Below are 27,848 nucleotides of genomic sequence, written 5' to 3'. Positions count from 1 at the left end.
CACCTTTCATTTGATACCCATATCGTACAAACAAATTCTAGAGTCACCCCTGGTCCACCTTCATGTCGATATCTCGAAAAGGCGTCCACCTATAGAACTCAGGCCCACGCCTTTTTAACATACTCATTAACACCTTTCACTTGATACCCATATCGTAAAAAAAATTCTAGAGTCACCCCTGGCCCACCTTTATGGCGATATCTCGAAAAGGCATCCACCTATAGAACTAAGGCCCACTCCCTTTTAAAATACTCATTGACACCTTTCATTTGATACCCATATCGTATACACAAATTCTAGAGTCACCCCTGGTCCACCTTTATGTCGATATCTCGAAAAGGCGTCCACCTATAGAACTAAGGCCCACGCCCTTTTAAAATACTCATTAACACCTTTCATTTGATACCCATATCCTACAAACAAAATCTAGAGTCACCCCTGGTCCACCTTTATGGCGATATCTCGAAAAGGCGTCCACCTATAGAACTAAGGCCCACACCCTTTTAAAATACTCATTAACACCTTTCATTTGATACCCATATCGTACACAAAAATTCTAGAGTCACCCCTGGCCCACCTTTATGGCGATATCTCGAAAGGCCCACGCCCTTTTAAAATACTCATTAACACCTTTCATTTGATACCCATATTGTACAAACGCATTCTAGAGTCACCCCTGGTCCACGTTTATGGCGATATCCCGAAAAGGCGTCCACCCATATAACAAAGGCCCACTCCCTTTTAAAACACTTATTACACTTTTCGTTTGACGCCCATATTGTACAAACGCATTCTAGAGTCAACCCAGGTCCACTTTTATAATGATATTCCGAAATGCGTCCACCTATAGAACTTAGGCCCACTCCCTTTTAAAATACTCATTAACACCTTTCATTTTATACCCATATCGTACAAACAAATTCTAGAGTAACCCCTGGTTCACCTTTATGGTGATATCTCGAAAAGGCGTCCACCTATAGAACTAAGGCCCTTTTAAAATACACCTATAGAACTAAGGCCCACACCCTTTTAAAATACTCATTAACACCTTTCATTTGATACCCATATCGTACACAAAAATTCTAGAGTCACCCCTGGCCCACCTTTATGGCGATATCTCGAAAGGCCCACGCCCTTTTAAAATACTCATTAACACCTTTCATTTGATACCCATATTGTAAAAACGCATTCTAGAGTCACCCCTGGTCCACGTTTATGGCGATATCCCGAAAAGGCGTCCACCCATATAACAAAGGCCCACTCCCTTTTAAAACACTTATTACACTTTTCGTTTGACGCCCATATTGTACAAACGCATTCTAGAGTCAACCCAGGCCCACTTTTATAATGATATTCCGAAATGCGTCCACCTATAGAACTTAGGCCCACTCCCTTTTAAAATACTCATTAACACCTTTCATTTTATACCCATATCGTACAAACAAATTCTAGAGTCACCCCTGGTTCACCTTTATGGCGATATCTCGAAAAGGCGTCCACCTATAGAACTAAGGCCCTTTTAAAATACTCATTAGCACATTTCATTTGATACCCATATTGTACAAACGCATTCTAGAGTCACCCCTGGTCCACGTTTATGGTGATATCCCGAAAAGGCGTCCACCCATAGAACAAAGGCCCACTCCCTTTTAAAATTATCATTAACACATTTCATTTGATACCCATATCGTACAAACAAATTCTCGTGTCAGGCCTGGTCCACCTTTATGGCGATATCCCTAAATGGCGTCCATCTATAGATCTATGGCCCACTTCCTCTTAAAATACTCTTTAATACCTTCCATTTGATACACATGTCATACAAACACATTCCAGGGTTACCCTAGGTTCCTTTTACAACATGGTGATTTCCCTTACTTTGTTTCCACAGCTCTCAACTGAGTATGTAATGTTCGGTTACACCCGAACTTAGCCTTCCTTACTTGTTCTCTTCAATTTTTATTGTCTCCTCTCTCCATCAAGAGGAAAGACATACTCTTCCGCGTTAATTCCCTCTAATTCCATTCCCTTTGCTTGTCGTGCATGAAATTCGAGTTTATTACCGGTTGTATTCAATCCTCGGCTCTCCAACTCCTTCTTCAGTTGCTGGATCTTCAATTCTTTCCACTTTGCCATGTCCAAGTTGTATTCGAAGTCTTCGGAATTTATTCAACAATTCCTCTTCTGACACCAATTGTAACGAACTTACTGCAATTCCTCTTATTTGCAACCTTCTGCTTACGTTCGAGTCACTAAGCTGTTGAATAAATAACTCCACTATTCAATAATGCAAAATGGCCTTTATTAAAGTGTTTCACAATAACACTACTATTGCTCGCCAGATAGCGTCTTAAATAAAACTGATTGTCGTGCCTCTACTGTTGCTGCCTTTTATACTCTGTGATTTCTCGTTCGCATACTTCTAGGCGCTTCCATTTCTAGAATTTACTAGTTGGTTATTAGCTATAAAATTACTACGTTTATAGCTTCTCATACCGGCATGTATATGTGAGCACAATTATAATTGCATACTTTTGGGAGCATCTCATATAAGATATCTGCATGTGTTTGTGCGTCTCTTCTCCGCTGCGTGTACGTACATATTTGTAGACATAATGAGTGATTTATTGATGGGCATACAAGTCACTGCTTAGCATCGGCTTAGAGATGACAGTATCCCTTAGTGTTGCTAATATTCGCCACAATATATATTTTGAAAGCCGTTTTTTTCTGGACCGCAAAGCTCGAGAAATGCTGAACGGATTGAGATGAAATTTTGAGCATAGATTTGGTGGTGGCTCGACATGGCTATAGGCTACAAAACTGCAAAGAGTTAGAAACTTTTTTGAGATATCGACCAAAATATGGAGCGGGGTAACCCTAAAATGTGGTCATGCGATATGGATATCAAACGATAGGTATCGAAGAGGGTTTTAATGTAGAGTTGATTTCATTTCAATATGCAACTTAGTTCACGAGATATCGACCACAATGTGGACCAGGGTAACTCTATAATGTGTTCATACGATATGGCTATCAAACGAAAGTCATTGACGAGGATATTAATGCGAGGTAGTTTTAATTTTTTTACCTTAGTTGGTTTGGGAGATATCGAAAATATGGACCAGGGTAACTTCAGAAGGTTTATATACATATATCATGGGTACCAAAGAAATAATATTGACGTTACATCTATACCAACCCGTTTTTATTTAAATATTTCTTATTTTTGGGGATACTAATCCAAATATGAGGGTGATGGTGAGGGTGAGGGTGGAGTAGAGTAAGAATGGGAGTTAGGGGAAGCAGCAGAGGGAAGAGGAATCAAAAGCGCCGGAAAAGGAGATGATAAATCGCAGACCTGCATTTATTTACTTGCGATGGGGATTGCAATTTGTTTTGCTATCTAATCGTTATAATGTCACTTTACCAGCTGTTATTTAAACAAGTAAGGAAGGCTAAGTTGGGGTGTAACCGAACATTACATGCTCAGCTGAGATCTTTGTAGACAAAATAAGGGAAAATCACCATGTAGGAAAATTAACCTAGGGTAACCCTGGAATGTGTTTGTATGACATGGATATCAAATGGAAGGTATTAAAGAGTATTTTAAAAGGGAGTGGGCCATAGTTCTAAAGGTGGACGCCATTTCGGGATATCGCCATAAAGGTGGACCAGGGGTGACTCTAGAATGTGTTTGTACGATATGGGTATGAAATTAATGGAGTTAATGAGTATTTTAAAAGGGAGTGGGCCTTAGTTCTTTAGGTGGGCGCCTTTTCGAGATATCGCCATAAAGGTGCACCAGGGGTGACTCTAGAATGTGTTTGTACGATATGGGAATCAAATGAAAGGTGTTAAAGAGTATTTTAAAAGGAAGTGGGCCAAAGTTCTATAAGTAGAAGCCTTTTCGAGATATCGCCATAGATGTGGACCAGGGGTGACTCTAGAATTTGTTTGTACGATATGGGTTTCAAATGAAAGCTGTTAATGAGTATTTTAAAATGGAGTGGGCCTTAGTTCTATAGGTGGACGCCTCTTTGAGATAACGACATAAGGTTGGACCAGGGGTGACTCTATAATGTGTTTGTATGCTATGGGTATCAAATTAAAGGTATTGATGAGGGTTTTAAAAGGGAGTGGCCCTTAGTTGTATATGTGAAGGCGATTTCGAATTATCAACCAAAATGTGGACCAGGGTGACCCAGAACATCATCTGTCGGGTACCGATAATTTATTTATATATGTTATACCACGAAAAGTATTCCTGCCAAGATTCCAAGGGCTTTTGATTTCGCCCTGCAGAACTTTTTCATTTTCTTCTACTGAATATAGTAGTTCTAAACTTATATTTTACGTCAATAAACCAATCCAATTACCATGTTTCATCCCTTTTTTCTTATTTGGTATAGAATAAAGGCATTTTTTTCATTTTTCGTAATTTTTAAATGAAAAAGGGCGGAGCCACACACATTTCGAAATTTTCGGGCTTATTCAAAGGTGACACTGTTTCCTGAGTCAGTGCATGGGATACCGTTTCTGCGAATGTGGGTTTTGGGTTTGCATATGTCGCTCGCTTCGTTTCTACGTCCCGTATGCCATTTATAAAACTCTGGATTTTTACCCTCGCGGTATACTCCACGGGTGCGTCCGCATTTGCCAAATGAGCCAACCTTTCAACATCCGAAGCAAACTCTTGAAAAGTATCATTAGCTTTTTGGTAACGGTTTTGCAATTCTATTTGATATATCTGTTTCCTGTGTTCGCTTCCATTCCTTCGTTCTACAGCAGCCATCAATGCGTCATAACTGTTCCGTTCGTACTCTGGAATAGTCTGTAAGATTTCCGGGGCAAGCCATTTCAATGCCACGAACAGTGCAGCAACTTTATCTTCCGCATTCCAGTTGTTCACTGCTGCGGTCTTCTCAAACTGTAGCTTGAAGACCTGGAAAGGAGCAGAATCGTCAAATGATGGTGGTTTTACATTTGGATTGCTTGCTGAAACAGCTGGGCGATTTATTTGTAACTGCTCCATACGACCTTTTAACGCTTCTATTTCGGCATCAATTTTGTCCTCGAGTTGTAAAATTTTTGCATCCTGCTCTTCCAGTTTCACAAAGAGCTGCGATGATACCTGTTCCGAAATTTGTGCCGACATTTCAGATATGCGTGCCTCTTTCGCTTCCAGTTGAGATGACAAATATGTCTTCTGTTCTTCCAAGTGTGATGTTATACGGGTTTCCTGCGATTCCAGTTGGGATGCCATATCGGTTGATATTTGTGACGACATTTCTGAAATGCGCGTTTTTTGTGCTTCAATCTTGGATGTTATACGTGTCTCCTGGGATTCCAGATGGGATACCATATACGTCTTCTGTTCTTCCAGCTGTGATGCCATTTGCGACAACATTGATGTTACTGTCGATGTTTGTGCAGATATTGCAGCCAATATCATGTTCAAGTTTGTGCTAGTAACTCTCTGCGATATTTCATTTTTATACTCAGTTGAGCAGAGCTCACAGAGTATATTAACTTTGATTGCATAACGGTTGGTTGTACAGGTATAAAGGAATCGAGATAGATATAGACTTCCATATATCAAAATCATCAGTATCGAAAAAAATTTCGATTGAGCCATGTCCGTCCGTCCGTCTGTCCGTTAACACGATAACTTGAGTAAATTTTGAGGTATCTTGATGAAATTTGGTATGTAGATTCCTGGGCACTCATCTCAGATCGCTATTTAAAATGAACGATATCGGACAATAACCACGCCCACTTTTTCGATATCGAAAATTTCGAAAAATCGAAAAAGTGCGATAATTCATTACCAAATACGCATTAAGCGATGAAACTTGTTAGGTGAGTTGGGCGTGGCACTGCCCACTTTTAAATGAAGGTAATTTAGAAGTTTTGCAAGCTGTAATTTGGCAGTCGTTGAAGATATCATGATGAAATTTGGCAGGAACGTTACTCTTATTACTTTATGTCTGCTAAATAAAAATTAGCAAAATCGGAGAACGACCACGCCCACTTTTTAAAAATTTTTTTTTTTTAATTCAAAATTTAAAAGAAAAGTTAATATAAAAGCATATAAGTAAATTATGCCAACATTCAACTCCAGTAATGATATGGTGCAACAAAATACAAAAATAAAAGAAAATTTCGAAATGGGCGTGGCTCCGCCCTTTTTCACTTAATTTGTCTAGGATGCTTTTAATGCCATAAATCGAATAAAAATTAACCAATCCTTGTGAAATTTGGTAGAGGCTTAGCTCCTAGGACGGTAACTGTTTTCTGTGAACAAGGGCGAAATCGGTTGAAGCCACGCACATTTTTTATACACAGTCGACCGTCTGTCCTTCCGCTCGGCCGTTAACACGATAACTTGAGCAAAAATCGATATATCTTTACTAAACTCAGTTCACCTACTTATCTGAACTCACTTTGTATTGGTGTAAAAAATGGCCGAAATCCGACTATGACCACGCCCACTTTTTCGATATCGAAAATTACGAAAAATGAAAAAAATGCCATAGTTATATACCAAATACGAAAAAAGGAATGGAACATGGTAATTGTATTGGTCTATTGACGCAAAATATAACTTTAGAAAAAAACTTGGTAAAATGGGTGTGACACCTACTATATTAAGTTGAAGAAAATGAATAAGTTTTGCAGGGCGAAATCAAAAGCCCTTGGAATCTTGGAAGGAATACTGTACGGGGTATTACATATATAAATAAATTAGCGGTACCCGACAGATGATGTTCTGGATCACCCTGGTCCACATTTTGGTAGATATCTCGAAAACGCCCTCACATATACAACTAAGGGCCACTCCCTTTTAAAACCCTCATTAATACCTTTAATTTGATACCCATATCGTACAAACACATTCTAGAGTCACCCCTGGTCCACCTTTATCTCGATATTTCGAAAAGGCGTCCACCTATAGAACTAAGGCCCACGCCCTTTTAAAATACTCATTAACACCTTTCATTTGATAGCCATATCGTACAAACAAATTCTAGAGTCACCACTGGTCCACCTTCATGTCGATATCTCGAAAAGGCGTCCACCTATAGAACTCAGGCCCACGCCTTTTCAACATACTCATTAACACCTTTCACTTGATACCCATATCGTAAAAAAAATTCTAGAGTCACCCCTGGCCCACCTTTATGGCGATATCTCGAAAAGGCATCCACCTATAGAACTAAGGCCCAATCCCTTTTCAAATACTCATTGACACCTTTCATTTGATACCCATATCGTATACACAAATTCTAGAATCACCCCTGGTCCACCTTTATGTCGATATCTCGAAAAGGCGTCCACCTATAGAACTAAGGCCCACGCCCTTTTAAAATACTCATTAACACCTTTCATTTGATACCCATATCCTACAAACAAAATCTAGAGTCACCCCTGGTCCACCTTTATGGCGATATCTCGAAAAGGCGTCCACCTATAGAACTAAGGCCCACACCCTTTTAAAATACTCATTAACACCTTTCATTTGATACCCATATCGTACACAAAAATTCTAGAGTCACCCCTGGCCCACCTTTATGGCGATATCTCGAAAGGGCAACAACCTATAGAACTAAGTCCCACGCCCCTTTAAAATACTCATTAACACCTTTCATTTGATACCCATATTGTACAAACGCATTCTAGAGTCACCCCTGGTCCACGTTTATGGCGATATCCCGAAAAGGCGTCCACCCATATAACAAAGGCCCACTCCCTTTTAAAACACTTATTACACTTTTCGTTTGACGCCCATATTGTACAAACGCATTTTAGAGTCAACCCAGGTCCACTTTTATAACGATATTCCGAAATGCGTCCACCTATAGAACTTAGGCCCACTCCCTTTTAAAATACTCATTAACACCTTTCATTTTATACCCATATCGTACAAACAAATTCTAGAGTCACCCCTGGTTCACCTTTATGGCGATATCTCGAAAAGGCGTCCACCTATAGAACTAAGGCCCTTTTAAAATACTCATTAGCACATTTCATTTGATACCCACATTGTACAAACGCATTCTAGAGTCACCCCTGGTCCACGTTTATGGCGATATCCCGAAAAGGCGTCCACCCATAGAACAAAGGCCCACTCCCTTTTAAAATTATCATTAACACATTTCATTTGATACCCATATCGTACAAACAAATTCTCGAGTCAGGCCTGGTCCACCTTTATGGCGATATCCCTAAATGGCGTCCATCTATAGATCTATGGCCCACTTCCTCTTAAAATACTCTTTAATACCTTCCATTTGATACACATGTCATACAAACACATTCCAGGGTTACCCTAGGTTCCTTTTACAACATGGTGATTTCCCTTACTTTGTTTCCACAGCTCTCAACTGAGTATGTAATGTTCGGTTACACCCGAACTTAGCCTTCCTTACTTGTTCTCTTCAATTTTTGTTGTCTCCTCTCTCCATCAAGAGGAAAGACATACTCTTCCGCGTTAATTCCCTCTAATTCCATTGCCTTTCCTTGTCGTGCCTGAAATTCGAGTTTATTACCGGTTGTATTCAATCCTCGGCTCTCCAACTCCTTCTTCAGTTGCTGGATCTTCAATTCTTTCCACTTTGCCATGTCCAAGTTGTATTCGAAGTCTTCGGAATTTATTCAACAATTCCTCTTCTGACACCAATTGTAACGAACTTACTGCAATTCCTCTTATTTGCAACCTTCTGCTTACGTTCGAGTCACTAAGCTGTTGAATAAATAACTCCACTATTCAATAATGCAAAATGGCCTTTATTAAAGTGTTTCACAATAACACTACTACTGCTCGCCCGACAGCGTCTTAAATAAAACTGATTGTCGTGCCTCTACTGTTGCTGCCTTTTATACTCTGTGATTTCTCGTTCGCATACTTCTAGGCGCTTCCATTTCTAGAATTTACTAGTTGGTTATTAGCTATAAAATTACTACGTTTATAGCTCCTCATACGGGCATGTATATGTGAGCACAATTATAATTGCATACTTTTGGGAGCATCTCATATAAGATATCTGCATGTGTTTGTGCGTCTCTTCTCCGCTGCGTGTACGTACATATGTGTAGACATAATGAGTGATTTATTGATGTGCATACAAGTCACTGCTTAGCATCGGCTTAGAGATGACAATATCCCTTAGTGTTGCTAATATTCGTCACAATATATATTTTGAAAGCCGTTTTTTTCTGGACCGCAAAGCTCGAGAAATGCTGAACCGATTGAGATGAAATTTTGAGCATAGATTTGGTGGTGGCTCGACATGGCTATAGGCTACAAAACTGCAAAGAGTTAGAAACTTTTTTGAGATATAGACCAAAATATGGAGCGGGGTAACCCTAAAATGTGGTCATGCGATATGGATATCAAACGATAGGTATCGAAGAGGGTTTTAATGTAGAGTTGATTTCATTTCAATATGCAACTTAGTTCACGAGATATCGACCACAATGTGGACCAGGGTAACTCTATAATGTGTTCATACGATATGGCTATCAAACGAAAGTCATTGACGAGGATATTAATGCGAGGTAGTTTTAAATTTTTTACCTTAGTTGGTTTGGGAGATATCGAAAATATGGACCAGGGTAACTTCAGAAGGTTTATATACATATATTATGGGTACCAAAGAAATAGTATTGACGTTACATCTATACAAACCCGTTTTTATTTAAATATTTCTTATTTTTGGGGATACTAATCCAAATATGAGGGTGATGGTGAGGGTGAGGGTGGAGTAGAGTAAGAATGGGAGTTAGGGGAAGCAGCAGAGGGAAGAGGAATCAAAAGCGCCGGAAAAGGAGATGATAAATCGCAGACCTGCATTTATTTACTTGCGATGGGGATTGCAATTTTTTTTTGCTATCTAATCGTTATAATGTCACTTTACCAGCTGTTATTTAAACAAGTAAGGAAGGCTAAGTTGGGGTGTAACCGAACATTACGTGCTCAGCTGAGATCTTTGTAGACAAAATAAGGGAAAATCACCATGTAGGAAAATGAACCTAGGGTAACCCTGGAATGTGTTTGTATGACATGGATATCAAATGGAAGGTATTAAAGAGTATTTTAAAAGGGAGTGGGCCATAGTTCTAAAGGTGGACGCCATTTCGGGATATCGCCATAAAGGTGGACCAGGGGTGACTCTAGAATGTGTTTGTACGATATGGGTATGAAATTAATAGAGTTAATGAGTATTTTAAAAGGGAGTGGGCCTTAGTTCTTTAGGTGGGCGCCTTTTCGAGATATCGCCATAAAGGTGAACCAGGGGTGACTCTAGAATGTGTTTGTACGATATGGGAATCAAATGAAAGGTGTTAAAGAGTATTTTAAAAGGAAGTGGGCCAAAGTTCTATAAGTAGAAGCCTTTTCGAGATATCGCCATAGATGTGGACCAGGGGTGACTCTAGAATTTGTTTGTACGATATGGGTTTCAAATGAAAGGTGTTAATGAGTATTTTAAAATGGAGTGGGCCTTAGTTCTATAGGTGGACGCCTCTTTGAGATAACGACATAAGGTTGGACCAAGGGTGACTCTATAATGTGTTTGTACGCTATGGGTATCAAATTAAAGGTATTAATGAGGGTTTTAAAAGGGAGTGGCCCTTAGTTGTATATGTGAAGGCGATTTCGAATTATCAACCAAAATGTGGACCAGGGTGACCCAGAACATCATCTGTCGGGTACCGATAATTTATTTATATATGTTATACCACGAAAAGTATTCCTGCCAAGATTCCAAGGGCTTTTGATTTCGCCCTGCAGAACTTTTTCATTTTCTTCTACTGAATATGGTAGTTCTAAAGTTATATTTTACGTCAATAAACCAATCCAATTACCATGTTTCATCCCTTTTTTCTTATTTGGTATAGAATAAAGGCATTTTTTTCATTTTTCGTAATTTTTAAATGAAAAAGGGCGGAGCCACACCCATTTCGAAATTTTCTTTTACATTTGTATTTTCTTGCACCTTATCATTACTGGAGTTGAATGTTGACATAATTTACTTATATACTGTGAAGATATGCAATTTTTTGCTAAAATTTAACTTAAAAAAGTTTTTTTTTTTAAAGTGGGCGTGTTCTTCATCCGATTTTGCTAGTTTTTATTTAGTACTTATATAGTAATAGTAGTAACGTTCCTGCATTTTGCAGTATCCCCTTCTTGTGGACTGGGCAATTACTGGCATATGCTGATTTCATTGATATCATCGGCCTAAACACCCGCGCTGTCAGTTCTGCTTACTCTAAACTGGAAAAAGAAGCGGTAAAGATGGGTTTGATGGTAAATGAGGACAAAACGAAGTACCTGCTGTCATCGAGCAAAGAGTCAGCGCATATGCGCCTTGGCAACCACGCTACTGTTGGCAGCCATAATTTCGAAATAGTAAAAGACTTCGTTTATTTGGGAACCAGCATCAACACTAGCAACAGCATCAGCACTGAAATCCAGCGAAGAATCAATCTTGCCAATAAATGCTACTTTGTACTAGGTAGGCAAATGAAAAGTAAAGTCCTCTCTCGGCGAACGAAAATCATACTCTACAAGTCACTTATCGTACCCGTCCTGCTATATGGGGCAGAAGCATGGACCATGACAACAGCAGAAGAAGCGGCTTTTGGAGTGTTCAAGAGAAAAGTTCTTCGAAAGATTTATGGACCTCTATGCGTTGGCGATGGCGAGTACCGAAGAAGATATAATGATAAGCTGTACGAGCTATACGCATACATCAACATAGTCCAGCGAATTAAAACGCAGCGGCTGCGCTGGCTAGGCCATGTTATGCGAATGAATGATGATGCTCCGGCCAAGAAAGTGTTTCTATCGGAACCCGCCTATAGAAGCAGAGGTAGAGGGCGGCCCCACTCCGTTGGAATGACCAGGTGGAAAACGATTTAAACTCCCTTGGTGGACCAATTGGCGCCGGTTGGCGGAGCGAAGAAGACGACTGGCGCGCCTTGTTGGACGGCCATAACCGTTTAGACAGTTAAGCGCCAGTTAAGTAAGTAAGTAAGTAACGTTCCTGCCATTTCATCATGATATCTTCAAGAACTGCCAAATTACAGCTTGCAAAACTTTTAAATTACCTTCTATTAAAAGTGGGCGGTGCCACGCCCGTTGTACAAAATTTTACTAATTTTCTATACTCCGTCATAAGGTCAACCCACCGACCAAGCTTCATCGCTTTATCCGTTTTTGGTAATGAATTATCGCATTTTTTCAGTTTTTCAAAAGTTTCGATATCGAAAATTGGGCGTGGTTATAGTCCGATATCGTTCGTTTTAAATAGATATCTGAGATAAGTGCCCAGGAACCTACATACCAAATTTCATCAAGATACCTCAAAATTTACTCAAGTTATCGTGTTAACCGACAGACGGACGGACGGACGGGCGGACATGGCTCAATCAATTTTTTTTTTCGATAGTGATGATTTTGATATATGGAAGTCTAAATCTATCTCGATTCCTTTATACCTGTACAACCAACCGTTATCCAATCAAAGTTAATATACTCTGTGTGCAAAGCACGCTGAATATAAAAATATGAATTTAATTTTAGACAATTCGTTACGATTTTCGGTTTGTTTGAAGGTTAGTATTTGCGTATAAGTATGTTTTTACTTTTGTGAAAGTTTATTTAGCGAATGTGTGTGCTTTTGAAGTTAGTTTTTACGAATTTAGAAATGCCGTAAGTGCGAACGAGACAATCCCGGAAAACACCACACAATACGTTAACGGCTGCTTCATATCGTGTAGAAGAACGGGTGCGGGCTTATTTTTTTACAATAGATGCGCGTTTGATTACCATGCAAATATAGATTATCCTATTTCAAAAGACCTTGAAATAGGAAGAGTGAATGTAGATTGAGTACATTGCGGTTGCGAAAAAATTGAGTAGCGAGGCGCCAGGTCTTTGTTGTGCTGGAGGTAAAGTTATTATTTCCAATCTTCAGGAGCCACCGGATCCGCTAAAGTCCCTAATTCTTGGTAATCATCCATTATCAAAGCATTTTCTAAATAATGCAAGAAAGTAAAATAGCTTATTTCAAATGACGTCTTTTGGGACACATGAGATAAGAGAAGGCAATTTCATGCCGAAATATAAAATTCTAGGGCAGGTATACCACCTCATTGGAACATTATTGCTAGAACCGGATGTACTTGCTAAACACTTACAAATTTATTTTATTTCTGAAGCTTGTGAGGACCCCAAAGCCGAGGGCTTTGTACCCTCACAACATATACATATATACAAGTTAAGGATCCCAAGGACTAGGGCTCCAGTTAAAGTTGGGGCCGCCCCGCGGCCCCATTGCAACCTGAAAAGATCCAAATAAAAATAGCTTTTTCCGCTTAACGATATTTACCATTTATTCTTACTCAATGTCAAGAACAGACTGACTCTATCATTCACTTAACCTAAGCTCTAAGCTTCTACATTAATCTAAGTGATTTCATAATTGCTGACACTGCACTTCCCACGGTTGGCCAAAATAATATTTTTCGCTTGTGTGGCGAATCACAGGGCTTGCATTTTGTCCGCATATCATATCGCTTACGCTGCAGTTCCCATGGATTGCATTTTGTCTGCTTACACAATATGATATCGGATCGTTGGCTTTGCTTGTGTTTGTTGAAGTGTGGTGTCAGCACATTCTTACAAGTAAGTGTGTCTGCCCCCTTGTTAAGTACCCCCCCTTTAAACATCTGCGTCCCGCAGATGAGCTCCTTTTTCAGAAGAATCCTTTGCATGGCTTGGCTGGTCCTGATCTGTGGTCTGATTTAGTCTAGGAAAGTTGATTGTAGTAGTGAGTTTTCTCCAGATAATGTAGCATACGGCTGCTAGAACGGCCAAGGCAAGTGCGTCAACAATTAGCGAAAAGTGAAAATTGTTGCCAAGTTGTTTAAGCTGATTAATATTTTCCATGCTCAGGCCGTGAATGTAGTTAAGGTTCAATTTTAGTCCTTCGCTCGTGATGTTTACCAAGGGCGGTGGCAGGGCCTGCGCTGTGCGTACTGATCTGCTGGTGAATGTTTGATTTCCCACCGTGACTGTTTCGTTGTTCAAAATAATGACGTACGTTCCATTTAGGGTTGTGGAGTAGTTCTTCCCTTGTAATAGGCCTTAAAAGTTTGTAACAAATATTGTTGAGTCTGTGATCATCTCGACGGTTTTGGTGTTGTCTGGTTCAAAGCGGCATTTGGCATCGGCACCTTTAACTAGCCTAGCTAGGCACCCGTTTTCCCGTAGTTTAGTCAGGGATTTGGGAGAGCAAATCGAAGGGCAATCCTCGGTCACCCCAAACGTTTCAACTTCGTTTATTAGCATTTTTTTATAGCTGAGGTCAACGTGTTGTCCTTTTATAACAGCGGCCCGTGTTATTAGGAGTCGGTAGCCATCTGGTTTTACCTTTGGCATTGAGAGTACGTACAAAAGTGTGCTACCGTTTGAATACACGGAGGCCGACCCGTACTCTATGGCTTCAATGGTGTTCTGATATGGTAGGGAATCTTCCTCCACTATGAGCCTTCCAATCTCGTCTTGATCAAGAAGATTTGTGTTGATTACGCCAGATTTCGCCATTTGGCACGCTTGGACGACTTCTGACACCTGTTCCTTCAAGATAAGGACTTTGCTTAGGTCAAGTAGTTCGATATTCTCCTCGCTAATGTTTTTGCTTATAGTGTTAATGTGGAGCATCGCTTCGTTTGCTTTCTCGATTGCCTCGCGGGTACCGTTGAATAGTTTTTCGTTGACCCGGTACTGGTGATTGTTGTTTATTATCACGTCATTCATGCTTCGAAGAATATAGTCCCAATCCGCTGCATCTGGAGACCCAGCTATCCACTTCCATGCTGAACCAATCCAGTCAATGGAACGTACCCTTCGTGATTTGCTTATTTGTAGTTCGTCGAGACGCAGCTTAGTTTGATTTAGGTGGAATTGTAGCACAGTCCGCACTGCCCTGCTTGTAATATCGTGCTCTGTTGACTCCATCAATTTGACCAAAGCCGTGTTGAAGTAGTTTAGGTCGACCACATGGACTAAACTGAAGTGTCCGTTCAGGATCCAACCACGCCCGTGCTCAATAGTTACTAGTGGGGAGCCATAATTGTAGATGTTGAGGCCGTACACGCCAGATATTAAAAATAAACTGTGTTCCATTATGGAGAGAAAAAAAACTCATTAGTGTTGGTAAGATTAGTATTGACCATTTTTTGTTTTTAGGCACTTTTATTATTTATCCCAGGGACGGTGAACTAATAATAAATGGTTACATAATGTAAATCTTGTTTTCTTTTGTATTTTTTCCTTTTATTGTTATTACTTAAAGAACATTCTATTGTATAATAAAAAAATCTTTCCACACTAAGGGAAGAGTTAAAAAAAAAATTTTAATTTTTGTGTGCTTTTTTGAATTTTATTATTTTATTTATGTGTTTTTTGTTGCGTTTAAATGTATTCCTATATCCTATCACCGTCCCCGGCTACCCATCGTGGTACTTGGAAGGTCCACAGGATCCGAGAGCATGGATATGAAAGGGAGGTAGTTTGTAATTCTTTACTTTTGTTTGAAAGGTAGCGTTAAAGGCTACTACCCTTGGATCCTGCCGCCTTACAAAAACTCGTGGTAAAGAAGCTGAGGAAAGAGGATAATATTTCTAAGAATTACTGAAATGTTTCCTCTTTACCCCCTTCTTTAAAGTTTTTTATGTTTTTTTTTTTCTTGTTTTTTTTTTTTTTTTTTCTATTTGTCTAATTTGCCTTTTTTAGTAAGCGCATAATTAGTTTTTTGTTGTGGGCAGATTTCTTAAGAAAAAATTTTATTTTTTATTTTGCCTCTTTTATTAAGCGTGTAATTAATATTCTTGTGGGCAGATATTGCTTCATTAAAAAAAAAATTTTTTAAACGAAAAATCGTTTCCTCTGTTTTTTTGTATTTTTTTGTTGTTGTTTTTTTTTGTTTTTTGCAATATTTTATGTTGCCTCTTTAATCGCTTATGTGGTTTGTTATAGAAAAGATCTTTGATCTTGAAATTGACGCCTTTTTCGCGTCGTCTGTGCTATAGAATTTCAAATCTTTGGGTCCCTTATTGGGACATCTTTTTGTTGTTGACTTCCCGTGGTGACCTTTTTATCTTTTTTTTTTTTTTATGTTGGCGTATTTTTTATCTGCGCTTTATGAATCCTTTTGCCAGTGTCTGTGAGCAATGTCACTGTATTGTCTTTACCAACCGTTTCTTTTTTGTAAAGTGCCTTTTGTTTTGATTTTATCTGTTTATCCCTGACGTAAATCTCATCTCCTGGCCTAAATTCCTTAGCTCTTTTCCTTTTTTTATTCAATCGGAGATTTCTTAACTCCTGGTTTCTCTTGATTTGTTCCCTAATCTCCTTGTGGACCCTACTTTTGAGTTTCTATGGGCCCTCCTATGTTTTGTCTCTATTATACCGCAAATCCTATCCTCGTTGGCCACATCCTCGACCACCCTCTGAGTTATCCTAATTTTGTATAAAAGGAAATTTTCTATATATACTTCTTGTAGGAGTTGTAAGTAACTTTCTGGAATCTTTATTCCATTTATGAGTGCCGGGTTTAGGCGTTCCTTCAAGGCTTCGGTTAAGCTGGACTTTTCAATTACATCTAGTCTCACATAATGACGAGTGAATCCTGGATGTGGGTTTTCAACACAAGTCATTGCATTCCCCTCCGTAAAAATTATTTGGTTTCGGAAAACGTTCAAAGGGGCTTCAACGTGTGGAATAAGGTCCGAAGAATCCTGTTCAGCACTGTGAGCTGTCCCCTCGTCACTTCTAGCTTCTGTTGGTGCATCGTTGGGTTCCGATGGTGCTGTCAAATGGTTTGCCTGGCATGGAATTCTGGAGAGAGCATCCGCCATGACATTCGATTTACCAGGAGTGTAAATCAATTCGTGGTTATACTCTTCTATTCTAGCCTTCCACCTCTTCAACTTGGCGTTATAGTTTCGACTTCCTAACGCAAAAGTGAGAGGTTGGTGGTCAGTGAAAATTCTAACTTTTTTCGCCCCATAGAGGTAGGATCTCAAGTTGTCTAGAGCCCAAACTATAGCCAACATTTCCTTCTCGTTTGTGGCATAGTTTTCCTCTGTTCTGCTTAAAGATCTTGAGATGTAGGCGATGGGTCGATCTTTCCCTGTTTCTCCTTGGGATAGCACCCCACCAATGGCATAGTTTGAGGCGTCGGTGGTAAGGTTGAACGGTTTTTCGAAATCTGGAAATGCGAGAATATCTGAGGAAACGAGTAGTTTTTTTAGAGTATCGAAGGCCTGAAGGGCCTCGGAATTCATTTTGATACGCACTCTTCTAGATTGGTTTGCCTTGACCTGCGAATTCTCACCGCGTGTGAGATTGGTCAAGGGTTTAGCAACCTTAGCGTAATCTCGAATGAACTTTCGGTAATACGACGTCATTCCCAAAAAGCTTTTTAGTTCCTTAAGCGTTTCTGGGGGTGAGAGGTTCTCTATAGCTTGGACCTTTGAAGGATCTGCCTTCATCCCGTCGGATGTTATTACATATCCCAGAAATTCTACTTCCGTTCTCATAAACTTAGTTTTTTCCAAATTCACTCTCAAATTAGCATCCGCAAGCCGTTTAAACACTATCTCTAAATTTACTAAATGTTCGTCGGTACTTTTTCCAAAGACAATAATGTCGTCGATATACACGTAGCATATCCTCCCTATATACTCTTTAAGAACGTCATCAATCATTCGCCGGAATATAGCCGGAGCGTTTTTTAACCCAAAAGGTAATCTCAGAAATTCGTACTTTCCATTCATTGTTGAAAACGCTGTTTTGGGTATATCTGTTTCTTTCATTGTGATTTGGTGAAAGCCTGAGGTCAGATCTATAGTTGTGAAATATTTTGCGTTCCCTAAACTGGCCAGCGTTGCATTAATATCTGGGATAGGATAGGCGTCTGGCACGGTGACTGCATTCAGACGTTTGAAGTCCACTACCATTCTATACTGCTTTTCACCAGAGGGTTTGGGTTTTTTCGGAACTACCCAAATAGGAGAATTGTACGGGCTTTTGGATGGTCGTATAATTCCTTCTTCAAGCAACTCAGTAATTTGTTTTTCTACCTCTTCCCTCATGTTTGCAGGATATGGGTAACTTTTCGTGTATATGGGCTCATTCGTGGTAGTCTTTATCTCAGCTCGAACTGTGGTTTTAATATTTGATTTGATGTTAAGTGGACCGAACAAATGAGAATACTTTTCTATCATGGCTTTTAGGCTTGGGAGAATTGCGTCGGGTATATCGTCAGTTTCGAAAAAATTTAGGCTTCCTACGACTTTGTTTTTGAGCGGAATTCTTATATTGGGATCTATTGTAAGGACATGTTTTTTCCTGTCTATGACGGCACCCAGTTCTTTGAGGGTGTCATCGCCTATTATCCCATCAAACGAGCTTAAACCAGGAAGTGCGTAAAAGGTCACCATAACTTCGTTACCAGCATTTTGGAAAAATCTCCCGCTGATTTTTTTGTTTATTACTACAGGTCCCGCTACGGTGGTTACTGAGAAAGGTGGATTGACTGGGACTGTATTAGTTGCCAATTCAGGTTTTATAAAATTTTTATTTGCCCCTGTGTCAACTAAGAACTTGAGGGCTACTTTGTTTGGTGTCAAACAAGTGAGATAGGGTATACTGGATTGCGCGGTAGTGCTCATATGAAATAGGCTGGTGGCCCGTCCGCCATAAAATTTACCTGCTGGAAGTTGTCTTCTGTCGATTCAGCATACGTCGAAGGTCCGCTTTCTACATCTGCGCTGTTGGCTTCCATGTTGTAGAGCCTCTGCTGTTTGGGCATCTTTTCAATCGATGATGCAGGTTCCCTTTTGAAGGCGTTGTAATTCGTCGGTCGGTTCATGTAGTTCACCTGTCTGGTTTGAACACTGTTGTCGACATCCATTCTTTCCGCAGGTCTTGGGGCTGCGGGTCTAGCAGGAGGTGCGGTGTTCGTCCCTTGATTGCCTTGGAATCTGTTGTAGGATGACCGGCCATTCCCTTGAGTATTGTTCCGATTCGTCCAGTTGTATGTAGACCGTGATCGAGGAGGTAACGGTGGTCTCTGAGTAACTTGCGACAGGGTATTGGTGGGGACAACTACTCTATTTGGAGTGTTTGCATGGACTATTGTGTTCCTTAACGTTAGGTTCTGGATGTCAAGGCAGGCCGTGTACGCTTCTGGCAGTGTTTTTGGCTTCTGCACTATAAGCATACGTGACAATTCTGGACTGAGGCCCCGTATGAAAACATCGAGTGCCCTGTTACGGTACGTTTCCACAAAGACCGACACGGTTTCCTGGCTATAGTCATCGCACTTGATTTTGTTCACTATTAGAGACAACTGATGATTGACCGTTGCGTAGAAATCATCTAATTTTGAACCTCTCTGAGCTAGCTGATTCAGTTGGTGCTCTAAAGTCCTAATGTCCCTTTTGTCTGCGTAATGCAGTGATAATACCCTTTTAATTTCTACCCAATCGCTATCGAAGACATTATACGCTACCTGTTCGGCCTGAGTGCGTCTGGAACCGGCAGTGGGTAGGCGCACACAGGTCGATCTCGGGTTGATAGTGCTCTCGAAAGAAAGTAAAAGAACAAAACGCAAAGAGGATTTCCTCGTTATAATAGTGTTTTAATTAGAGTGTAGGAAAATATATACAAGGATACAATATTACCTTTGAGTGTAAAACTGATGACGGTGATACTCGGCGATGTGTGCTGGTTGGCGGTCGATCGAAAAAGAGACCGGTTGTGCCGTTGAGGACAACCGCTAAGCCGCGAAAAGGTCCTCTGGTATTAAGGAGGGGAAAAAGAGCAACACACACAACAGCCCCCACATATACGTGCATGGGTGCTGACAACCTGCACACACACATGCATGCGTATGAAACGCATGCATGTGCATGCATGCACACAAATGCGGCGTGAGTGTGGGTGGCTGGAAATCTTATTAAAACGTTAGGGAGGGGCGCCGTCAATCAAGTAAAAGTTAGGCCTTGGGCCTAAACATGCCGCCCCCCTTGCGGTACGCAACATCACAGTCCGCCAAGGATCACCGACCGTGAAGAAGAGAAGAAAGAAAATAAAAAACTTATAACTAATTATATCTAACTTAACATAAACCCTGGTCAGTCCGCCGGCTTGGCGGCACGCAAGATGGTCTGCGCAATGGGTGAGCTTGGTTGCTGATGCCTCTGTCATTCGGCACTTTTCCCGTTATGATTCAAGGCCTAAGCCAGGTTTGCCTAGAGCTAGGGATTGCGAAAAGAAGTAAGAAGATATACGTGTTCATATTTCTTGCCGTTTATTACAAATTCATTGGAAATTCTATGCTTGTGAATTTTGTATGAAGAAACTTCAATAAAAAAGGAACGTATTGTAATGATACAAGATTTTAAACGCACACCTCTTGCGACTGTGTACAGCAGAAATTCAATAAAAAATAAAAAAAGTGTAAAAATTCATGGATTTCGGTCGTTACCGAACATTTTCATGTTAGGCCTTGGTTGTGCCCGAGAGTACCCAACCGAAGATGGTACTCTGAGCCAGCAAAGGGCCAAACGTGGTGGGCAGAATCCCTGGTAGCATTATTTCGGCATATACGTCTGTCCCTAGTACGAGGCGGATCGGGGCAGATGAATAAAACTGTAGATCCGCCAGACGGAGATGTGCGTACGGGGATGTGATGGCGCTGTCGACGCTGGTCGTGGGGGCCATTCGCCGAAAATTGGACACGACCGCCGCATGGGTTGCAATTCGTTTATTTTGGCCGTGTCTTCCTCGTATGCGTAGTAGGCATCCTGCTTGCCCGCCAATGGTGCTGGTAGGGAGTTGAAGCTCCCGGGCTAGCTCATCTGCGATAACGGTGGTGGGGGAGCATCCGTCAATCAAGGCACGGACGAGGTGTAGCCGCCCCCAAGCTTCTATCTTCACGACCGCGGTGGGTGTGATCGCTACCGTTGGTATCATGGTGGCGGTGGCTGCTGAATGCTGGGCTACAAGCCCTGACCGGAAGGCGGACACGGTGGTGAGCTGCAGCGTGTTGCCTCCGTGGCTGCGATCTTGTGGCTGATGTCGTTGATGCAGGCGAAGAGGCCTTGTCTCCGCTCTGCGGTCGCGCGGATGTCGTCTCCGTTGGGGGTTCCTGGTTTGCCGGCGAAGAGACCGGGTCTCCGCTCGGCCGTTATATGTATGGCGCTGTGCTGTCGCTGTCCCTTGTTGGAGCCGCTTCCTCTCGTGCTGCAGAAGTGGTCGAAATGATTTGGCTGTAGATGGTATGGTCGGGCGAAGAGACCGCGTCTCCGCTCCGGTTCGGCTGGCATCTCGGTTTTGGTGTGGACGAAGAGGTCCAGTCTCCGTTCCAGCGTCCGACGCATATAACGATATGGAGTCGTCTATCCGCTCTCGGGGTGAATCTAGCTCCTCTTCCACTTGGACGCTCCATGGCTTGGAGCGGGCTTCTTGTAATAGCTGCTCCTCTTCGTCGATCGAGGCGATGTGCAGCATCGTGTGGTGCTTCTCGCCGCACCGTTTGCATCGCCCTTGGCTTGGGCACGCGTTAGAGCGGTGACCAGGCGCCAGGCAATTTCCGCAGTAGCTTTCGCGAATGGTTACGTAGAGGCGCTCTTCTGGCCTTTTCGCCCGAAAGGCTGGACACAAACGGATAGGGTGTCGCTCAAGACACACTCGGCATTCCGACGAATAACGCGCTGCGTTCGTGGCAGCATTACGTTTTAAAGCGGCAAAACGACCCATTTTTCTGAAAGGAGTGAAATAGGTTTCAATGGGTCGGGTCATTGTCAAAGTGCAGGGGCGAGTGGTCCCTAATTGTATTGTTGAGATTTGGGATATTTTAGTAGCGCTTGCGTAGGGGGCAATCATCTGTAGCAGTATAAAAATATTCATATTTGGCGCACATCATGTGCATGGCCTCTTTCCACGCACGTTATGTGCCTGGGTCTTTAGTGCCTTATTTTGTTTATTTTGTGTCGCCCGGTAGCGTTTTAGTTAGCCACGGGCACACTAGTGCTGCAGAAAAATGAGCACTTACGATTTTTCGGTTCGCACATTCTGGTACCGACCCGGGTAGAAAGTGTATAGTGTGGGTTCTTTTGAGTCGCTGTTATTTGTGTTGTTGGTGCTAAAAACCAACAACTTTCCTGCCCGCCGCAAAAAAAATGTATGGACAGCAAAATTGTCTGCCAATAAAGAAAAAATATGTTCGTTTTGGAAGAGGGGAGATCTTTATAAAATGTATAATTTTTTATTTGTTGGTATTGCCCTCCGCTTATTTGCTCAACTTATCCCAAGTACTCTTGTAGTCCTGTTTTATTGATGGCCTTTATCAAACGGCACGGTTCCCGAAGGGTATTTGGCTCCGATACCGATTCCTCAGACTCGAGTTTTTGGGTACCCGTTTGCATCTTTTTATGCATCCCTAATATAATGTACATTTAAACTAGGCATATATATGTACATACGTTGGTATAAGTATATGGACAGTTAGTGCACGGACTTTACCGCATTGGTAGTTTGACCAACATTTTTGGCCCATTTTTCATTTTCTACTACTACTGCTACCAAAACCTAGATTCTACCAATATTTCAGTATTTTCGCACTGAAAACGTATACTGCGATAATTTTAAAGTATTTAATTGCAGAGCCCACCCAACTACCATTAGGGGGCGATACTGACCAAATCAATAAATTTTGAAAAAATTTGTGAAGAACTTAAACAGGAAATAAATTTTTGAGTGGAGAAATATAATGACTGAGTACGCGAATATTTTCTGCGCTATTTTTCTCCGTTTTTTTTTTTTTTTTTTTTTTTGCATAATTTGAACGACAATAAGAAGTTTTACGTAAACGATAACATGCTGAACTTGGTTATTTGGCGGCAGTAATTTGGGTACCTTGGAAAATTGTTGTGGTAGGTAGACGTTTTGGGATGTGATTTATTTTGTGATTTGTTGGTTTTACGATAAAATTGGGAATTTTTTGGTACCAATATAAACCGTAGTTATCGTTTTCACGAAACTTCTACTACCATTTTCAGTGCCCCAACATTTTGCCTTTACAAAAGTCCATGCACTGGTAGATATTTACCAGCCGCAAAGACAAAAAAAATTTTTCACATTCATACACACCCGTGTATAGAATGTAAATTTCTCAGAATTGAAACAAACGGGACTAATCGAAAGAATTTTTCCGTTGTTTCATTATTTTTACAACGGCGCGTGGCCGTAGTACAATCGCTTGCTCATTTTTCAATTGAGTAGACGTGTTCCTGCTGTGGTGTAAATTTATCTCGCTTTCCGATCACACCAGTGTTATATTTGCGATATCTTTCAAGGTAAAACCTTTTGACAAGAGATTTCTTCGTTTATTTAATCACAGATCAGAAATTTGAAGATGCCTAATTAGTTACGGCACATATATAGGTTTAATCCTCGATTTGTTTGTCGAGCCGCGAATTTGCTACAAAACGGCGCTGTTATGAATAAAAATTTTCATCCATACGAATCACATGTACCGTACATTCTACAGTTTATGATATTACAATTTGTATGGTATGAGTTTTCTACCCGTACCATTGGAAATTGTGAAATTTCGTCAAGTCGCCGACAATATTCTAACTAAAGGTGGGTGCGTAGATGCGCACACTACATATATGCACATTAATTGCTCATTTCTGCGATATATACTTGTAGGCGATCCCCTTCTCGAGCTGAAGGAGCAGCAAGTACTTCCCCAAATTGTTCCGAAAAAGCAATCAATTTGTGCACTTGAAGTTGAGATTGGCTCCTATTTCATTCTTAACCGTTTCCAGCTGGCAAATTATGATCAAAACAATGAGCCTTCAAAACCTGGTATCGAAGCTATTTGGAATGATGAACGTTTGCGCAGACAGAAAATGAAGTACAGCTCGAATGAAAAAAGGTAGGTACCCACGCCAGAGATACCAGTATCTCAAGAACGTCCCGATTTATTACCAACAGAAAGCGAAATTTTTCACCGTACAGCAGTGCTAAGCAAGTTAATGGATTTGGATTTATCGGCTAAAATTAGGGATACTACACTTGACCAATCTTTAAATTCCAATCTTGCAAGCTTCGCACTGGATGAATTTGAATTTGAGGAAAATGCATCCTCGGGAATGCCTGCTTCCGTCGCTGTCTCATCATTTGTAGCAATTGGGGAAAATGATGATATTTTAGAAGATTGAGGAGTTCCCTTTAAAGTTGTTATGGCTCCACCAACCTTGATGTTTGTAAACTCATAATCAGTCACGTCTTTGTTGTTATTTTGCTTAGGATGATTTTTTTTTCGTTTCAACTACCAATTGGTTTCCATTTAGGGAATTGCTGTTGTTAGTTATGATCACCCCGTTGGCAACATGATGAAATCTGGCACTTGCAGCTGGTGCAGAAGATGAGACTTGCTGACATAAATCCGTTGTGTTTCGTGCAGTTCTTGTATTCATAACATTGTTGCCACAAACACCGCTCGCTATATCAAAAACCCGTAGAACATTGACCGACATAACATAGCTCTACAATATCATTTGAAGCCGTTATTGGGGATCTCTTTAACTTCTCTTGATGCTCAATATATTGAGCTGCATCTAATAATACTTTTAACCCTGTCGACATAGCAATTTAAAGAAGTTCAACTGGATGGTACTTATTTAAGAATAGTGATATTTCAATCCAATGGAAGGGATCAATACACGTCAACATCCAGTTAAATATGTGAAGGCAAAATATCCAGATTTGAATTGTCAAAACATTATTCGAAGAACTAACGCTGTTTGCAGGCGCAGATGTTGCTATTTATATAAGTTTTACATATCACAGGTGATAACGCAGTGGGCAGGGATATACTTGCACCAACCGGTGAGGACATGGTCGTGCTGCCATTACTTCCTCCGCTTGAAAAGGAGCTTGACGAACTATATAATATACTTCCTAGGCCAGAAGAAAGAGATGTAGTTTCATTCAAATGCTCCTTTTCACAATTGTTTAGGTCAAAGTCCAAAAATGGCCCAGGAAACATTTGTTCATACTTTGGACCTAACTCCCTTTTTAATGAAACAAGCTTAAGTTGCGACGCACTTGCGCTTCGACGCTACCCAACACAGATTCGATTCAGAATTCACCATAACAGCTGACAACTCTAGTCAATAGGCAAAATTATTCGTCATCTGATTGAAAATTGGCATCTATATTTACATTTATCGCTTTCAATAAAAAGGAAACAAAGGATTTTGCACACACTTGCAATTAATTGGGGAAATGCAAGATAATTGTCCCGAACTATGCGAAGAGGTAAAACTCTATCGAAATGCACGTGAACGTGAAAAATACGATAATATGGCAGATTTATATGCAATTATCAATACGCTTCAACAACTAGAAAAGGCTTATATACGTGACTGCATCACACCACAAGAATACACAGCTGCCTGTTCCAAATATTTAGTACAATACAAAGTTGCTTTTAAACAAGTCCAATGTGATGAATTTCCCAATGTTGACACATTCGCTAAAAAATTCCGCTTAGATTGTCCAGCAGCACTTGAACGGATACGTGAAGATAGGCCAATTACAATACGAGACGATAAGGGAAACACATCGAAATGTATTGCTGAAATTGTTTCTTTATTTATTACGATTATGGATAAATTACGTTTGAAAATGAATACAATGGATGCCTTACAACCGGATGTGAAAGATTTGGCTGATAATATGGATCGCTTGTCGTTGATACCGAAAGATTTTGAAGCAAAACAAAAAGTTGAAACATGGCTGAGTACACTGAATGAAATGCAAGCTTCGGACGAGTTGTTGGAAGGACAAGTGCGCCAGTTTCCTTTTGATTTGGAATCGGCATATGCAGATTTTACAAAACTATTACATAGTCAATAGTTTATTTGTGGTTGGAGTAACGTAGAGTATTTGTTATGTGTTAGAGGAGGAATATTCTTCATATGAAATTAAAAATTATTTAATATCTTAGCTTTTAATTAAACTTAAAGTTATGTATTTGTTTTTGCAGATTATCACAACCTGTTAAATGCTTATAAATACTTCAGCGGTTTTTTAACTGCATTTAATGAGATATGCTTAAGTTGCGAATTTATTTTCGTTTTAGCTAATTGCTCCACTTCAGCTTCAAGCTCTTGATCCTTCTTTTTAAGGGTTTTAACATATTTAATCGCTTCGCCAAGTATTGCTAAATTGGAGGTTTTCTTGCGTTCATCTTCTTTTAAAGGAAGTTGATGCTTCAGCTGTTCATAGCATTCTTTGAGGTGCGCCCGGCGATTTTTTTTTTTTAATTTGTTATGCACTTCCCGGGTACCAGCCCCATTACTATTGGAACTGATTGTTCGCCTCCGGCCGCTGCCACCAATAACCGGTGTGACGTGCATCATTTGAGACGCAATTGCCGCTTGTTGTGCTGACAACATCTGCAAATAGTGACTTCCAGTCGTACCTTGTCGCGATGGCGACTGATTACCACCAATGCAATTCATAGTATGGACGTCCTCGATGATCATGTCGCCTTCATCTCCATTATTTAGAAGCGATTTGTTAGCTGCAATTTTATGTGAAAGTGAAAAACTGTGTATGCGCGTATGCGTATGCGTATCATAAAATTTTCTACACGTAACGGGTGGTGGGGTAAGAGGTTCTGAAGTTTTATAACGTATTGAGGAATTTGAAGGTGCAGATGTGCTGTTGATCAGCGAAAATTTTGATGATATTGTCACCGATTGATGTTGTTGCTGTGTTTGTTTTGGTATGCTTATCGCTTTGGATGTTGCATCACCAAGTGTCGCTGCTGGCGATGCAATACGCAAACCATCATTCAGCAACATTTGGTTATTGGCCGCAGCGGATACGACAACAATATCGCCACCACTGCCACTATCAACAAGTCTAAATGTTTTTGTTTTACTATTATATTGACTACTACAAATCCCCATACTGTTTTCCTCGTGCATTGGCTGTGGGGGAGTTTGTTGTTGTAGTTCTTGCTGCTCGTTTAAAGTATGAATAGTTTGTCTTGGCGGGTATAATACGGCGAGCCCATTATGCTTCGTGGATGATTTACTATGCGATGTGTCCAATACTTGTTGTTGTTGAATACCAACCATTTCCCGCCATTTTTTTTAATAATGACTTAGCCCGACGTGCTAAGTTCTCGTCCGTAGTACGTCTTCTTAAATGATTTATAAACTTTACCAATCTGGTGGCTTGCACTTGCTCTCTGGTAACCGGTGAGCATTCCAATGTAGAAATAACAGACACGACTGAATCCATATTGACCACATCATAGTTTTGGTCCAGCGATTTACATAAACGTAGTGTTAAATCATATATATGTTGGGTGTTCATTTATACAAGCCTACACGAACCCCAAAAATTGTGAAAGGTTGTAATGAAAGATAATAAATTTCTCCTTCCTTATCGATTATTTTTATAGCATTGATTTTCAGGATGTTTCAAAATGTAACATTCTTATTATTAAAAGGAAAACACGCTTTTATAAAACATACATGCGCAAGTTTAAGAAACTATTGCTGACTAACCAACGGAGTTGAGGAGTTATATTCTTATCCCGAAGTCTTCGAGTGCTGTCATAGTGCCATTAAATTAAATGTATATGCATCCTTTTAAAGAATGAATACTTTATCGGTACGGGTAAAAAAAAAAAAAAAAAAGAAATCCGTTAACCCGTTGGTGCCAGTGTATC

The 27,848-nt window shown here is 40.5% G+C and overlaps 3 protein-coding genes across 3 annotated transcripts in view; 2 read left to right on the top strand and 1 right to left on the bottom strand.

The window, feature by feature from the left end:
* The window catches only part of Rbcn-3A (Rabconnectin-3A), a 2,573,828-nt gene that overhangs the window by 2,078,149 nt on the left and 467,831 nt on the right, over positions 1 to 27,848 (top strand). The window lies entirely within an intron of this gene.
* Positions 24,891 to 27,249, bottom strand: LOC137247650 (uncharacterized). The gene is made up of 2 exons (XM_067778624.1): positions 26,197 to 27,249; positions 24,891 to 25,187 (listed from the first exon to the last, which is right to left on the bottom strand). The coding sequence occupies exons 1-2, from the start codon at positions 27,247 to 27,249 to the stop codon at positions 24,891 to 24,893; spliced, it is 1,350 nt and encodes a 449-aa protein (XP_067634725.1).
* Positions 25,244 to 26,017, top strand: LOC137248061 (vacuolar protein sorting-associated protein 28 homolog). The gene has a single exon (XM_067778945.1). The coding sequence runs from the start codon at positions 25,385 to 25,387 to the stop codon at positions 26,015 to 26,017; it is 633 nt and encodes a 210-aa protein (XP_067635046.1). The 5' UTR covers positions 25,244 to 25,384.

Source organism: Eurosta solidaginis, chromosome 4, assembly GCF_040869045.1.
Source record: "Eurosta solidaginis isolate ZX-2024a chromosome 4, ASM4086904v1, whole genome shotgun sequence".
In the NCBI taxonomy this organism is placed as follows: domain Eukaryota; kingdom Metazoa; phylum Arthropoda; class Insecta; order Diptera; family Tephritidae; genus Eurosta; species Eurosta solidaginis.
This window is presented reverse-complemented; position numbering and strand designations above follow the sequence as displayed.